This window comes from Salmo trutta, chromosome 14 (genome assembly GCF_901001165.1).
Source record: "Salmo trutta chromosome 14, fSalTru1.1, whole genome shotgun sequence".
Taxonomy (NCBI): Eukaryota; Metazoa; Chordata; class Actinopteri; order Salmoniformes; family Salmonidae; genus Salmo; species Salmo trutta.
In genome coordinates, this window is record NC_042970.1 from 84,491,091 (window position 1) to 84,508,304 (window position 17,214).

Genomic DNA, 17,214 nt, shown 5'->3' on the forward strand with positions numbered 1-17,214 from the left:
CAAATTCTAAAAACCTGTTTTTTCTTTGTCATTTGGGGGTATTGTGTGTAGATTGATGAGGGGGAAAAAACTATTTCATTAATTTTAGAATAAGGCTGTAACGTAACAAAATGTGGAAATAGTCAAGGGGTCTGAAAACTTTCCGAAATGCGCTGTATGCCCCTCTCTCTCTCTGTGTGTGTGTGTGTGTGACAGTATATATCTGTGTGTTTGACAGTGTATATATATATATATGTGTGTGTGACAGTATATATATATATATATATATATATCTGTGTGACAGTATATATATCTGTGTGACAGTATATATATTTATCTGTGTGACAGTTTATATATCTCTGCGTGACAGTATATATATCTGTGTCTGTGTGACAGTATATATATCTCTGTGTGACAGTATTTATATCTCTGTGTGACAGTATATATATATTAATCTGTGTGACAGTATATATATCTGTGTCTGTGTGACAGTATATATATATCTCTCTGTGTGACAGTATATATATATTTATCTGTGTGACAGTATATATATCTCTGTGTGTGACAGTATATTTCTGTGTGTCTTTTGTTTGTACTGCCTGCATCATAACTAATATATAAATCCATGCCTTTCTCTCAATTCAATTAATTTCAAAGGGCTTTATTGGCATGAGAAACATGTTTACATTGCCAAAGCAAGTGAAATAGATAAACAAAAGTGAAATAAACAATCATAAATGAACAGTAAACAATACACTCAAAAGTTTCAAAGGAATAGAGACATTTCAAATGTCATTATGGCTATGTAGAGTGTTGTAATAATGTGCAAATAGTTAAAGTACAAAAGGGAAACTAAATAAACTTAAATATGGGTTGTATTTACAAAAGGTGTTTGTTCTTCACTAGTTGGCCTTTTCTTGTGGCAACAAGTCAAAATCTTGATGCTGTGATGACACACTGTGGTATTTCACCCAGTAGATATGAGAGTTAATCAAAATTGGCTTTGTTTTCAAATTCTTTGTGGGTCTGTGTAATCTGAGGGAAACATGCGTCTCTGATATGCTCATACATTTGACAGGAGGTTAGGAAGTGCAGCTCAGTTTCCATCTCATTTCGTGGGCAGTGTGCACATAGCCTGTCTTCTCTTGAGAGCCAGGTCTGCCTACGGCGGTCTCTCTCTATAGCAAGGCTATGCTCACTGAGTTTGTACATAGTCAAAGATTTCCTTAATTTTGGGTCAGTCACGGTGGTCAGGTATTCTGCCACTGTGTACTCTCTGTTAAGGGCCAAATAGCATTCCAGTTTCCTCCGTTTTTTGGTTAATTCTTTCGAATGTGTCAAATAATTATATTTTAGTTGTCATGATTTGGTTGGGTCTAATTCTCTTTCCTTCTCTCTCTGCTTCTCCAAACACCAACCATAAATCACACAATTAAATGCCACAGCATTTAGACCCTTTGCATAGATTACAGTAACAAGTAAAGGGAGATAGCAATATTATTTCAGGACAGTAGCACCATCTGGCGCTGAGGTGAAATACCAGTTTATCCTCTTCACAGTGCTGGCGTAATTATTTGGCATGTCCCGGTGCTTGGTGGGAATAGTAGTCATAGAATCTCCTGTATTTCCTGGAAAGGAGACAAGGAAAAGTCATAAGAAGTTCTTGCTCGCCTCTAAAAAGTTGTTTACCTGACTTCATCTACAGTCTAAAGCGAGAAAGGTTGAAACGAAAAACAGAGTAAGTACCATGTTTTTACGAGGATTTTTGAAAACTGAGTGAAATCTCGGAAACGTGAAGGAAAAAATATGTTTGACTCACCTGTCAAATAAATGTTAGCTAGCTAGGTTAGCTAACTTGCTAGCTATTTTCCTAACAATGGGCCATTTATAGCTAACGTTAATACCGGGGTTTAGTGATCAAATCACCGCTTTTAGCTAGTTTCACAGTTGTTTGCTAGTTTTATTTATTGACTGGATGTTGGCAGTCACCTGTCAAAACAACCATTCCTTTGTTATGCTAGCAAAGCCAAATATCAATATGGAAATCGGGCACAATAATTGTATATTTTCACAGCTATACCATGATAGTTGCTCCACAATGTTCTGTCTGATAGAGTAGTGGTTGTTGGGAGAAATGGAGAACGTCGCATTGTTGACAATCCTTAAGATAATTTATTCAGGAACAACCGTCATAATTAACCTCCTCTGCCGGGTTCTATAACCCTTATCTTCTTCCCCTTCTCTCCTCCCCTTTGTTCTCTTCTCTCGCTTCCTGTCCATCTCCTCTCCTCTTCTCCAGATGTCTCTGATGGAGCACGGTGGTGGCGCCCACAACATGCCGGTGACGGCAGTGGCCTGGGCCTCCAACAGCAGCACCTGTCCCAAAGACTTCAACCTGGTAGGGAGTGAGAGGGAGGAAGGGAGGAGGGAGGGATACAGGCAGAAGAAGTAGGAAATAGATTGAGATAATTTAAGGTCAGACTACATAAAGGCTTGGCTCATAGAGGAGACCGTAAGAGGTCAGACAACATAAAGGCTTATAGAGGAGACAGTAAGAGGTCAGACAACATAAAGGCTCATAGAGGAGACAGTAAGAGGTCAGACAACATAAAGGCTTGGCTCATAGAGGAGACAGTAAGAGGTCAGACAACATAAAGGCTCATAGAGGAGACAGTAAGAGGTCAGACAACATAAAGGCTCATAGAGGAGACAGTAAGAGGTCAGACAACATAAAGGCTCATAGAGGAGACAGTAAGAGGTCAGACAACATAAAGGCTCATAGAGGAGACAGTAAGAGGTCAGACTACATAAAGGCTCATAGAGGAGACAGTAAGAGGTCAGACAACATAAAGGCTCATAGAGGAGACAGTAAGAGGTCAGACTACATAAAGTCTCATAGAGGAGACAGTAAGAGGTCAGACAACATAAAGGCTCATAGAGGAGACAGTAAGAGGTCAGACAACATAAAGGCTCATAGAGGAGACAGTAAGAGGTCAGACTACATAAAGGCTCATAGAGGAGACAGTAAGAGGTCAGACTACATCTCTCTCTTTCACCCTCTGTGTCTCTCTCTCTTTCACCCTCTGTGTCTCTCTTTCTCTCACCCTCTGTGTGTCTCTCTCACCCTCTGTTTCTCTCACCCTCTGTCTCTCTCTCTCTCACCCTCTGTGTCTCTCACCCTCTGTGTCTCTCACCCTCTTTCTCTCCCCTCCTCTCCCTCTTTCTCCCCTCTCTATCTCCCCTCTCTCACTCTTTCTAGATTAGTATAACTGAGGATGGAGCTGCTGCTAACTTCACACGGAGCTTCGCCATGAAGGCTGGCTACTACCTCTGCTACAGCAAGGTGTGTTACACACACACACACACACACACACACACACACACACACACACACACACACACACAGACAGTCACATGCACGCCACATGCCTGAATAAACATCTCCCCCTCTCTAGGACATGTCAGGTGGTATGGTAGTATCAGATGTCCAGGTCATTTCAGACAAGGAGACTGTTCCTCATGGGTACTGTTACATACCTGAACACCTGGAGCCTAGTGAGTACCTGCTGCCCGCCTCAACACCTGTAAGAACACTTAGACATGTTTTACAGATGCTTATTAAATACCTCAACACCTGGAGGAACACTGAGACATGCTTTACAGATGTTTATTAAATACCTCAACACCTGGAGGAACACTGAGATATGTTTTACAGATGTTTATTAAATACCTGAACACCTGGACGAACACTGAGACATGCTTTACAGATGCTTATTCAATACCTGAACACCTGGACGAACACTGAGACATGTTTTACAGATGTTTATTAAATACCTCAACACCTGGACGAACACTGAGACATGTTTTACAGATGTTTATTAAATACCTCAACACCTGGACGAACACTGAGACATGTTTTACAGATGCTTATTAAATACCTAAACACCTGGACGAACACTGAGACATGTTTTACAGATGTTTATTAAATACCTAAACACCTGGAGGAACACTGAGACATGTTTTACAGATGTTTATTAAATACCTGAACACCTGGAGGAACACTGAGACATGTTTTACAGATGTTTATTAAATACCTGAACACCTGAAGGAACACTGAGACATGTTTTACAGATGCTTATTAAATACCTAAACACCTGGAGGAACACTGAGACATGTTTTACAGATGCTTGGAAAATGTTCATAATTAATTTATTAACAAGCGACTACTGAAAGTTATTAAAAAGTAGTTTTTAGTAGGACAGTAGTTGTTTAGGTGGTTTTGTCATGTTTCATACAACGTGATGAATGTCTGTTTATGTTCTGGATGGCTAAGACCAGACATCTATAGGAACTGTGATCTATATGTCCTCTGAATCTCCATTTTTAACTGGATTTTTTGAAGTATTTAAAAATGTGTGTGTGTGTGTGTGTGTGTGTGTCCGTCCGTCTGTGTGTGTGTCCAGGGGCCTCTGTGTCTAAGAAGAAGCGTGTGTGTGTCCGCATGGTGCCAGTGGGCGGTGTGGAGACTGCTGTACTGGACATTAAACTGACTGCTAAGACTAGGAGGATGCTGCAGCACTACACCTGTTTAGGGTCAGACGCACACACACAGAGACATACACACACACATCCCACTAATGTAGCTTGGTCCTGGACAAAAGAACAACATTTCAATGAAGATCCTCCATTGAGCTACTCTCAGTGTGTGTCTGGGAGACCAGGGGTTGGTGTGTCTGTCCTAACTGGTGTGTTGTCCTGTCTGTCTCAGGGACATGCATGGCTATGTGATGTGGTGTAAGAAGGGGCCCTTCTCCAGCCCTCTACCCCAGGCAAAGCCTCGCAGCCTCAGCCTTGACCTCCGTCAGCTCTCCCTGGACCAGAACCCCCCTCCGCTACCCCTCAGACCCAGGTAACTACCCACTCAGACCCCGGTAACAACCCACTCAGACCCCGGTAACAACCCCCTCAGACCCCGGTAACTACCCCCTCAGACCCCGGTAACTACCCCCTCAGACCCCGGTAACTACCCCCTCAGACCCAGGTAACTACCCCGTCAGACCCAGGTAACTACCCCTCAGACCCCGGTAACTACCCCGTCAGACCCAGGTAACTACCCCCTCAGACCCCGGTATCTACCCCTCAGACCCCGGTATCTACCCCCTCAGACCCAGGTAACTACCCCCTGAGACCCCGGTAACTACCCCCTCAGACCCCGGTAACTACCCCCTCAGACCCCGGTAACTACCCCCTCAGACCCCGGTAACTACCCCCTCAGACCCCGGTAACTACCCCCTCCGACCCCGGTAACTACCCCCTCCGACCCCGGTAACTACCCCCTCCGACCCAGGTAACTACCCCCTCAGACCCCGGTAACTACTCCCTCAGACCCCGGTAACTACTCCCTCAGACCCCGGTAACTACTCCCTCAGACCCCGGTAACTACTCCCTCAGACCCCGGTAACTACCCCCTCAGACCCCGGTAACTACCTCCTCAGACCCAGGTAACTACCCCCTCAGACCCCGGTAACTACTCCCTCAGACCCAGGTAACTACCTCCTCAGACCCCGGTAACTACCCCCTCAGACCCATGTACAGAACACCCTCACCTGTCAGCCAGGTATCTATCCCTGGGACAGACCTCTCCTCCACTGCCCCTCAGACCCAGGTAAGAACATTTACCTTAGACCTCCCACCCAGGTGAGACTGTTACCTTAGACCTCCCACCCAGGTGAGACTGTTACCTTAGACCTTCCACCCAGGTGAGACTGTTACCTTAGACCTCCCACCCAGGTGAAGCTGTTACCTTAGACCTTCCACCCAGGTGAGACTAGGTTAGGTGAGACTGTTACCTTAGACCTTCCACCCAGGTGAGACTAGGTTAGGTGAGGCTGTTACCTTAGACCTCCCACCCAGGTGAGGCTGTTACCTTAGACCTCCCACCCTGGTGAGACTAGGTTAGGTGAGGCTGTTACCTTAGACCTTCCACCCAGGTGAGGCTGTTACCTTAGACCTCCCACCCAGGTGAGGCTGTTACCTTAGACCTCCCACCCAGGTGAGGCTGTTACCTTAGACCCCTCACCCAGGTGAGACGGTTACCTTAGACCTTCCACCCAGGTGAGACTGTTACCTTAGACCTCCCACCCAGGTGAGACTAGGTTAGGTGATGCTGTTACCTTAGACCTCCCACCCAGGTGAGACTAGGTTAGGTGATGCTGTTACGTTAGACCTTCCACCCAGGTGAGACTAGGTTAGGTGAGGCTGTTACCTTAGACCTTCCACCCAGGTGAGACTGTTACCTTAGACCTCCCACCCAGGTGAGACTGTTACCTTAGACCTCCCACCCAGGTGAGACTAGGTTAGGTGAGACTGTTACCTTAGACCTCCCACCCAGGTGAGACTAGGTTAGGTGAGACTGTTACCTTAGACCTCCCACCCAGGTGAGACTAGGTTAGGTGAAGCTGTTACCTTAGACCTTCCACCCAGGTGAGACTGTTACCTTAGACCTCCCACCCAGGTGAGACTGTTACCTTAGACCTCCCACCCAGGTGAGACTGTTACCTTAGACCTCCCACCCAGGTGAGACTAGGTTAGGTGAGACTGTTACCTTAGACCTTCCACCCAGGTGAGACTAGGTTAGGTGAGGCTGCTACCTCTCAGACCCTGGTACTGTACACCTGCTGTCCAGGTAACTCTCAAGTGAGAGACTCAGATCTTGGTGTGTGGCTACTGGCCTGGTTAACTTCTATTAACCAGGTAGGACCTACACAGGACATCTCTCTGACTATAACCCCTGATGGTAACCCTCTCTCTCTGTGGCCAGGTGAGAGTGATGGTAACCCTCTCTCTCTGTGGCCAGGTGATTCTCAGACCCAGGCGAGAGTGATGGTAACCCTCTCTCTCTGTGGCCAGGTGAGAGTGATGGTAACCCTCTCTCTCTGTGGCCAGGTGAGAGTGATGGTAACCCTCTCTCTCTGTGGCCAAGTGAATCTCAGAGCCAGGTGAGAGTGATGGTAACCCTCTCTCTCTGTGGCCAGGTGAGAGTGATGGTAACTCTCTCTCTCTGTGGCCAGGTGAATCTCAGAGCCAGGTGAGAGTGATGGTAACCCTCTCTCTCTGTGGCCAGGTGAGAGTGATGGTAACCCTCTCTCTCTGTGGCCAGGTGGGAGTGATGGTAACCCTCTCTCTCTGTGGCCAGGTGGGAGTGATGGTAACCCTCTCTCTCTGTGGCCAGGTGAGAGGGATGGTAACCCTCTCTCTCTGTGGCCAGGTGAGAGTGATGGTAACCCTCTCTCTCTGTGGCCAGGTGAATCTCAGAGCCAGGTGAGAGTGATGGTAACCCTCTCTCTGTTGTCAGGTGAATCTCATAGCCAGGTGAGAGGGATCCTAACCCTCTCTCTCTGTGGCCAGGTGAGAGTGATGGTAACCCTCTCTCTCTGTGGCCAGGTGAATCTCAGAGCCAGGTGAGAGTGATGGTAACCCTCTCTCTCTGTGGCCAGGTGAGAGTGATGGTAACCCTCTCTCTCTGTGGCCAGGTGGGAGTGATGGTAACCCTCTCTCTCTGTGGCCAGGTGGGAGTGATGGTAACCCTCTCTCTCTGTGGCCAGGTGAGAGGGATGGTAACCCTCTCTCTCTGTGGCCAGGTGAATCTCAGAGCCAGGTGAGAGTGATGGTAACCCTCTCTCTGTTGTCAGGTGAATCTCATAGCCAGGTGAGAGGGATCCTAACCCTCTCTCTCTGTGGCCAGGTGAGAGTGATGGTAACCCTCTCTCTGTGGCCAGGTGGAACTCAGAGCCAGGTGAGAGTGATGGTAACCCTCTCTCTCTGTGGCCAGGTGAATCTCATAGCCAGGTGAGAGTGATGGTAACCCTCTCTCTCTGTGGCCAGGTGAGAGTGATGGTAAACCTCTCTCTGTGGCCAAGTGAATCTCAGAGCCAGGTGAGAGTGATGGTAACCCTCTCTCTCTGTGGCCAGGTGAGAGTGATGGTAACCCTCTCTCTCTGTGGCCAGGTGGAACTCAGAGCCAGGTGAGAGTGATGGTAACCTTTCTCTCTGTGGCCAGGTGAGAGAGATGGTAACCCTCTCTCTCTGTGGCCAGGTGAATCTCAGCAAGGTGAGAGTGATGGTAACCCTCTCTCTCTGTGGCCAGGTGGGAGTGATGGTAACCCTCTCTCTGTGGCCAGGTAGAACTCAGAGCCAGTTGAGAGTGATGGTAACCTTTCTCTCTGTGGCCAGGTGAGAGTGATGGTAAACCTCTCTCTGTGGCCAGGTGGAACTCAGAGCCAGGTGAGAGTGATGGTAACCCTCTCTCTCTGTGGCCAGGTGGACCTCAGAGCCAGGTGAGAGTGATGGTATCCCTCTCTCTGTGGCCAGGTGAGAATGATGGTAACCCTCTCTCTGTGGCCAGGTGAATCTCAGCCAGGTGAGAGTGATGGTAAATCTCTCTCTGTGGCCAAGTGAATCTCAGAGCCAGGTGAGAGTGATGGTATCCCTCTCTCTGTGGCCAGGTGAGAATGATGGTAACCCTCTCTCTGTGGCCAGGTGGAACTCAGAGCCAGGTGAGAGTTATGATAACCCTCTCTCTCTGTGGCCAGGTGAGAGTGATGGTAACCCTCTCTCTCTGTGGCCAGGTGAGAGTGATGGTAACCCTCTCTCTCTGTGGCCAGGTGAGAGTGATGGTAACCCTCTCTATGTGGCCAGGTGAGAGTGATGGTAACCTTCTCTCTGTGGCCAGGTGAATCTCAGAACCAGGTGCGTGTGATGGTTACCCTCTCTATGTGGCCAGGTGAGAGTGATGGTGACCTTCTCTCTGTGGCCAGGTAAATCTCAGTGCCAGGTGAGAGTGATGGTAAACTTCTCTCTGTGGCCAGGTAAATCTCAGATCCAGGTGAGAGTGATGGTAACCTTCTCTCTGTGGCCAGGTAAATCTCAGATCCAGGTGAGAGTGATGGTAACCTTCTCTCTGTGGCCAGGTAAATCTCAGATCCAGGTGAGAGTGATGGTAAACCTCTACTCAGAATTCCACAGACTGACTTAGGTCTCCCTGTCTCCATAGCAACGCTCCACCCTTGCCCCCTGACAGGAAGCTCAGCCATCGCCGCAGCAACCTCCAGTTGAACGATGCTGTGGACAAAGTGGTTGACAGCAGCAACATCTACGGCATCTCAGGTTGACCAAAATTCAGAAAACACTTCTAGAAAAGAGACAGATACTGTACATGTTATAAAGACTGATGCTCTCTCTACCTACCTTCCTCTCTCTACCTACCTTCCTCTCTCTACCTACCTTCCTCTCTCTAACTCTACTCTCTCTAACTCTACTCTCTCTACCTACCTTCCTCTCTCTACCTACCTCCCTCTCTCTACCTACCTTCCTCTCTCTACCTACCTTCCTCTCTCTACCTACCTTCCTCTCTCTAACTCTACTCTCTCTACCTACCTTCCTCTCTCTACCTACCTTCCTCTCTCTAACTCTACTCTCTCTAACTCTACTCTCTCTAACTCTACTCTCTCTACCTACCTTCCTCTCTCTACCTACCTTCCTCTCTCTCTCTACTCTCTCTAACTCTACTCTCTCTACCTACCTTCCTCTCTCTACCTACCTTCCTCTCTCTACCTACCTTCCTCTCTCTAACTCTACTCTCTCTAACTCTACTCTCTCTACCTACCTTCCTCTCTCTACCTACCTTCCTCTCTCTATCTGTCTGTCTGTCTGTCTGTCTGTCTGTCTGTCTGTCTGTCTGTCTGTCTGTCTGTCTGTCTGTCTGTCTGTCTGTCTGCATGTCTGTCTGTATGCATGTCTGTCTGTCTGTCTGTATGCATGTCTGTTGTAGTGTATTGACCATGTATGTAGTTCTGTCCTTGAGCTGTTCCTGTCTATTAATGTTCTGTATTATTTTATTGGTTGACAGCTAGCCAGCCATGTCATTTATCTAACTATAGCTAGTTAACGTTAGTTAGTTATGGAATCATAACAACAATAATACCAGAGGTACAGTAGCTAGCTGCTAACGAATGACAGCTTGCTAGCTACAACTTCGACACTTTTTGTTGTTGTTGCTGCTGCCAGTCTTACTAATGTTAGTGGTTACTTAACAGATGTTTACTTCTTAACTTTGCCGACTTCTCAGTCGGCTTTATCAAAAGTAGTCGAGGTTCATAGTATTCATAACTAACTAATTGTTAGCTAGCTAACGTTAGCTAGCTAGTGTATTGCAAACAGTACTATAAGAATACTCTATCTAACTATGTCACATTCTTTGAAAAAGGCTATGCCAGTTAACTATATGGTAAGCTTTGTGGTATGGCATGACTCATTTGTAAGGCGTTGCCAGCTGCCTAGGGTAGGGATACAGTTCATGTGACCAGAGCCTGGCTCGATATCTAGCTTGCAAAACAGGAAAATAAAAATAGGTATATTTTCTCAAGTCTAGAAACGTCTACAAATGACTTACTTTACTTGACCCTTTCTTAGCAAGCACATTTCATTCAGTGCCACTACATGGTCTATGACTCGGCCATGTTGTTATCAAGCAGCCTAATTGCTTTCTGGTGGATTGTGGCAAGCTAACGTTAGCTAGCTAGTTATTTTACACAAAGGACGTTTTCTTTCAAAATAGTGTGACCGACAGGGCACTGTACTGTCTCTTGGTCATCTGGGCGATTTAAGACTTTGTTAGCCTACTGAGCTTAAGCCTTGTTTTAGGCTAGCTCTGGGAGCTGACAGGAGTCCTAAACTCTCTGACAAAATCATGAAAACATTTTAGTTTAGTGAACTACTAGGCTGCAGTACCTCTGCAGTGTCTAACATAAGGCTAGCTGCCATCCAATGCAATGTTATCACTAGAATCCTTTTGTGATCGGGTCAATCTTTCCTGCCATTCTCATTGATCGTATTTGGTAATTCTACAACGTGCTTTGGGGACTTCTGTAATATAAGGCTTAAGAGTTGTTAGACGTTAGATGGAATGTTTCAAAACAAGTGTTTGAAAAACATTTTTATTCATGTACTGTAAGGTTGAGAAAAAAGTGTTTTATTAAAGATTATATTCTGGGTGGTTCGAGTTCTGAATGCTGATTGGCTGACAGCTGTGGTATATCAGCCCATATACCACGGATATGACAAAACATACATTTGTATTGCTCTAATTACGTTGTTAACCAGTTTATAATAGCAATAAGGCATCTCAGGGGTTTGTGGTATATGACCGATATACACATACTCACAGAACAGGACTGCTGAAGTGCATAACAATCGTAGTAAAAAAATAAATAATAATAAAATAAAAAATGCATGAAATGTATGTATTCACTATTGTAAGTCGCTCTGGATAAGAGCGTCTGCTAAATGACTAAAATGTAAAATGTAATGTAAAAAAAATTCATGTTGTGTGGACCCCAGGAAGTGTATTATGTCATGTTTCATGTTGTGTGGACCCCAGGAAGAGAATTATATAATGTTGTGTGTGGACCCCAGGAAGAGAATTATATCATGTTGTGTGTGGACCCCAGGAAGAGAATTATATCATGTTTCATGTTGTGTGGACCCCAGGAAGAGAATTATATCATGTTGTGTGGACCCCAGGAAGAGAATTATATCATGTTTCATGTTGTGTGTGGACCCCAGGAAGAGAATTATATCGTGTTTCATGTTGTGTGGACCCCAGGAAGAGAATTATATCATGTTTCATGTTGTGTGTGGACCCCAGGAAGAGAATTATATCATGTTTCATGTTGTGCGGACCCCAGGAAGAGAATGATATCATGTTTCATGTTGTGTGTGGACCCCAGGAAGAGTATTATATCATGTTTCATGTTGTGTGTGGACCCCAGGAAGAGAATTATATCATGTTGTGTGTGTGGACCCCAGGAAGAGAATTATATCGTGTTTCATGTTGTGTGTGGACCCCAGGAAGAGAATTATATCATGTTTCATGTTGTGTGTGAACTCCAGGAAGATAATTATATCATGTTTCATGTTGTGTGGACCCCAGGAAGTGTATTATGTCATGTTTCATGTTGTGTGGACCCCAGGAAGAGTATTATATCATGTTTCATGTTGTGTGGACCCCAGGAAGAGTATTATATCATGTTTCATGTTGTGTGTGGACCCCAGGAAGAGAATTATATCATGTTTCATGTTGTGTGGACCCCAGGAAGAGAATTATATCATGTTTCATGTTGTGTGGACCCCAGGAAGAGTATTATATCGTGTTTAATGTTGTGTGGACCTCAGGAAGAGAATTATATCATGTTTCATGTTGTGTGGACCCCAGGAAGAGTATTATATCATGTTTCATGTTGTGTGTGGACCCCAGGAAGAGAATTATATCGTGTTTCATGTTGTGTGTGGACCCCAGGAAGAGAATTATATCGTGTTGTGTGTGGACCCCAGGTAGAGAATTTATATCGTGTTTCATGTTGTGTGGACCCCAGGAAGAGTATTATATCATGTTTCATGTTGTGTGGACCCCAGGAAGTCTATTATGTCATGTTTCATGTTGTGTCGACCCCAGGAAGAGAATTATATCATGTTGTGTGTGGACCTCAGGAAGAGAATTATATCGTGTTTCATGTTGTGTGGACCCCAGGAAGAGAATTATATCATGTTTCATGTTGTGTGTGGACCCCAGGAAGAGAATTCTATTGTGTTTCATGTTGTGTGGACCCCAGGAAGAGAATTATATCATGTTGTGTGGACCCCAGGAAGAGTATTATATCATGTTTCATGTTGTGTGTGGACCCCAGGAAGAGAATTATATCGTGTTTCATGTTGTGTGGACCCCAGGAAGAGAATTATATCATGTTTCATGTTGTGTGTGTGGACCCCAGGAAGAGAATTATATCATGTTGTGTGGACCCCAGGAAGAGTATTATATCATGTTTCATGTTGTGTGTGTGGACCCCAGGAAGAGAATTATATCGTGTTTCATGTTGTGTGGACCCCAGGAAGAGTATTATATCATGTTTCATGTTGTGTGGACCCCAGGAAGAGTATTATATCGTGTTTAATGTTGTGTGGACCTCAGTAAGAGAATTATATCATGTTTCATGTTGTGTGGACCCCAGGAAGAGTATTATATCGTGTTTCATGTTGTGTGTGGACCCCAGGAAGAGAATTATATCATGTTTCATGTTGTGTGTGTGTGGACCCCAGGAAGAGAATTATATCATGTTTCATGTTGTGTGGACCCCAGGAAGAGTATTATATCGTGTTTAATGTTGTGTGGACCCCAGGAAGAGAATTATATCATGTTTCATGTTGTGTGGACCCCAGGAAGATAATTATATCATGTTTCATGTTGTGTGGACCCCAGGAAGAGTATTATATCGTGTTTCATGTTGTGTGGACCCCAGGAAGAGAATTGTGTCATGTTTCATGTTGTGTGTGGACCCCAAGAAGTCTATTATGTCATGTTTCATGTTGTGTGGACCCCAGGAAGAGTATTATATCGTGTTTCATGTTGTGTGGACCCCAGGAAGAGAATTGTGTCATGTTTCATGTTGTGTGTGGACCCCAAGAAGTCTATTATGTCATGTTTCATGTTGTGTGGACCCCAGGAAGAGAATTGTGTCATGTTTCATGTTGTGTGTGGACCCCAGGAAGAGAATTGTGTCATGTTTCATGTTGTGTGTGGACCCCAGGAAGAGTATTATATCATGTTTCATGTTGTGTGGACCCCAGGAAGTCTATTATGTCATGTTTCATGTTGTGTGTGGACCCCAGGAAGTGTAGCTGCTGCTTTTACAACAGCTAATGGGGATCCTACCAAAATACCAAATACCTCTCTCCACCCCCCCTCTCCTCCTACCATCCCTCTCTCTCTCTCTCACTCTTTCTACCCTCCATCTCTCTTCTCTCCCTCCCTCTCCAGCCATAGATGGTGTTCCCTTCACTCTACACCCCAAGTTCAAGACCCAAACGAACGGCACGGTAAGTTGAAATACCAACCGCCATCGTTTTACTGGTAAAGTGACATGGACTACTTTTACTTCCAGTGGTGAAATACCATGAGTCTAACCTGTCTCTCTCTCCTCCCCCTCTCTTTCCTCCTAGACCCCAACAAACACTCTACAATACCATGAGTCTAACCTGTCTCTCTCTCCTACCCCTCTCTGTCCTCCTAGACCCCAACAAACACTCTACAATACCATGAGTCTAACCTGTCTCTCTTTCCTCCTAGACCCCAACAAACACTCTACAATACCATGAGTCTAACCTGTCTCTCTCTCCTCCCCCTCTCTTTCCTCCTAGACCCCAACAAACACTCTACAATACCATGAGTCTAACCTGTCTCTCTCCCCCCCCCCCCTCTCTTTCCTCCTAGACCCCAACAAACACTCTACAATACCATGAGTCTAACCTGTCTCTCTCTCCTCCCCCTCTCTGTCCTCCTAGACCCCAACAAACACTCTACAATACCATGAGTCTAACCTGTCTCTCTCTCCTCCCCCTCTCTTTCCTCCTAGACCCAACAAACACTCTACAATACCATGAGTCTAACCTGTCTCTCTCTCTCCTCCTAGACCCCAACAAACACTCTGAAATACCATGAGTCTAACCTGTCTCTCTCTCCTCCCCCTCTCTGTCCTCCTAGACCCCAACAAACACTCTACAATACCATGAGTCTAACCTGTCTCTCTCTCCTCCCCCTCTCTGTCCTCCTAGACCCCAACAAACACTCTACAATACCATGAGTCTAACCTGTCTCTCTCTCCCCCCCTCTCTGTCCTCCTAGACCCCAACAAACACTCTACAATACCATGAGTCTAACCTGTCTCTCTTTCCTCCCCCTCTCTTTCCTCCTAGACCCCAACAAACACTCTGAACAACATTCGTATCAAGTCTGTCCAGGACATTGAAAATGAGGTGTGTGTGTGGTATTTTTGTATTGATTGTGTTACTGTGGGGTCCGTCGTAGTGTGTCGACCATGTTGTGTTACTGTGGGGTCCGTCGTAGTGTCGACCATGTTGTGGTATTGATTGTGTTACTGTGGGGTCCGTCGTAGTGTGTCGACTATGTTGTGGTACTGTGGGGTCCGTCGTAGTGTCGACCATGTTGTGGTATTGATTGTGGTACTGTGGGGTCCGTCGTAGTGTGTCGACCATGTTGTGTTACTGTGGGGTATTGTCGTAGTGTGTCGACCATGTTGTGGTTATGATTATTGTACTGTGTGGTCCTTCGTAGGGTGTCAACCATGTTGTGTTACTGTGGGGTTTGTCGTAGTGTGTCGACCATGTTGTGGTACTGTGGGGTCCGTCGTAGTGTGTCGACCATGTTGTGGTAATGATTATTGTAGTGTGTCGACCATGTTGTGTTACTGTGGGGTTTGTCGTAGTGTGTCGACCATGTTGTGGTAATGATTATTGTACTGTGTGGTCCTTAGTAGGGTGTCAACCATGTTGTGTTACTGTGGGGTCCGTCGTAGTGTGTCGACCATGTTGTGGTAATGATTATTGTAGTGTGTCGACCATGTTGCGTTACTGTGGGGTCCGTCGTAGTGTGTCGACCATGTTGTGGTAATGATTATTGTACTGTGTGGTCCTTCGTAGTGTGTCGACCATGTTATGTTACTGTGGGGTCCGTCGTAGTGTGTCGACCATGTTATGTTACTGTGGGGTCCGTCGTAGTGTGTCGACCATGTTGTGGTAATGATTATTGTACTGTGTGGTCCTTCGTAGTGTGTCGACCATGTTGTGATAATGATTATTGTACTGTGTGGTCCTTCGTAAGGTGTCAACCATGTTGTGTTACTGTGGGGTCCGTCGTAGTGTGTCGACCATGTTGTGGTACTGTGGGGTTTGTCGTAGTGTGTCGACCATGTTGTGGTATTGATTGTATTACTGTGTGGTCCGTTGTAGTGTGTCGACCATGTTGTGTTAATGTGGGGTCCGTCGTAGTGTCGACCATGTTGTGGTAATGATTATTGTAGTGTGTCGACCATGTTGTGTTACTGTGGGGTTTGTCGTAGTGTGTCGACCATGTTGTGGTAATGATTATTGTACTGTGTGGTCCTTAGTAGGGTGTCAACCATGTTGTGTTACTGTGGGGTCCATCGTAGTGTGTCGACCATGTTGTGGTAATGATTATTGTAGTGTGTCGACCATGTTGCGTTACTGTGGGGTCCGTCGTAGTGTGTCGACCATGTTGTGGTAATGATTATTGTACTGTGTGGTCCTTCGTAGTGTGTCGACCATGTTATGTTACTGTGGGGTCCGTCGTAGTGTGTCGACCATGTTATGTTACTGTGGGGTCCGTCGTAGTGTGTCGACCATGTTGTGGTAATGATTATTGTACTGTGTGGTCCTTCGTAGTGTGTCGACCATGTTGTGATAATGATTATTGTACTGTGTGGTCCTTCGTAGGGTGTCAACCATGTTGTGTACTGATTGTGTTACTGTGGGGTCCTTTGTGATATTGATTGTGTTATTGTGGGGTCCGTCGTAGTGTCGACCATGTTTTTGTACTGATTGTGTTACTGGGTGGTCCGTTGTAGTGTATCGTCCATGTTGTGTGTTTACAGTACAACTACACTTTCACCGTGGAGGAAAACGCAGCCAAGAGAACCAGACCTCCCACCACAGGAAGCACCTCTTAAGCTCAATGACCTTTCAACTCCGACCTCAACAACGGCAGCCTGCTCGACCCACAACACTACGGGGTTCAATGTGATGCCTGGGTCATGAAATGATAATCAATGTCCAAGTGCCTAGAAGATGACTGACTAGAACTGAAGTATCATTCTACATTCCAGAGTTCCTTCATAACTCCATTTGTTGTACCCACATTCTTATTGGGTGTTCTAACCTCTTACACATTTCATTCTCACGCCCTGTATATGGGGCCAGTTATATATGTTAGAGAGGACTCTGACGGGGAAGAGAACGTTGTTTGGCAGGGTGTGCTTGTTTCTCTTGTTAGAATAATGGAAGGAACCTATTGTGGTTTACCTGTTGACATCAGGCTATTGATCTTCATCTTTATTGGGATGTTTAGGGACCAAACTAAATGTTGTTACACTTTCAATGTAAATAATGTTACTATTATGTCTCTGTGGTGAAACATGGGTCATTTCATGGTTAAAAAAAAGAAGGAAGTATGGTTACCTGTAACTGGTCATATCTGTATATTGTGCCTTGCATGCAGTATAAACAAATAAAATAGCAAATCATTTGACATGCGTACCATTCTTAAATGGTTTGTTATTAAGGAAAGTTTGATATCTGTCACAGGGAGAT

General features: G+C 45.5%; 1 protein-coding gene across 3 annotated transcripts; it reads left to right on the forward strand.

Annotated features, from left to right (window-relative positions):
* Positions 1 to 1,569: 1,569 nt before the first annotated feature.
* LOC115147730 (multivesicular body subunit 12A) lies at positions 1,570 to 17,152 on the forward strand. 3 transcript variants are annotated; one of them, XM_029690028.1, is made up of 10 exons: positions 1,570 to 1,717; positions 2,279 to 2,377; positions 3,239 to 3,322; positions 3,435 to 3,534; positions 4,443 to 4,572; positions 4,748 to 4,888; positions 9,032 to 9,144; positions 13,850 to 13,908; positions 14,785 to 14,844; positions 16,500 to 17,152. In XM_029690028.1, the coding sequence occupies exons 2-10, from the start codon at positions 2,279 to 2,281 to the stop codon at positions 16,572 to 16,574; spliced, it is 861 nt and encodes a 286-aa protein (XP_029545888.1). In that variant the 5' UTR covers positions 1,570 to 1,717; the 3' UTR covers positions 16,575 to 17,152. The 3 variants fall into 3 exon arrangements, with proteins under 3 accessions (XP_029545888.1, XP_029545886.1, XP_029545887.1); XM_029690026.1 differs by lacking the exons at positions 14,785 to 14,844; positions 16,500 to 17,152 and adding an exon at positions 14,502 to 14,705; XM_029690027.1 differs by lacking the exons at positions 14,785 to 14,844; positions 16,500 to 17,152 and adding an exon at positions 14,032 to 14,272.
* The last annotated feature ends 62 nt before the right edge of the window (positions 17,153 to 17,214 follow it).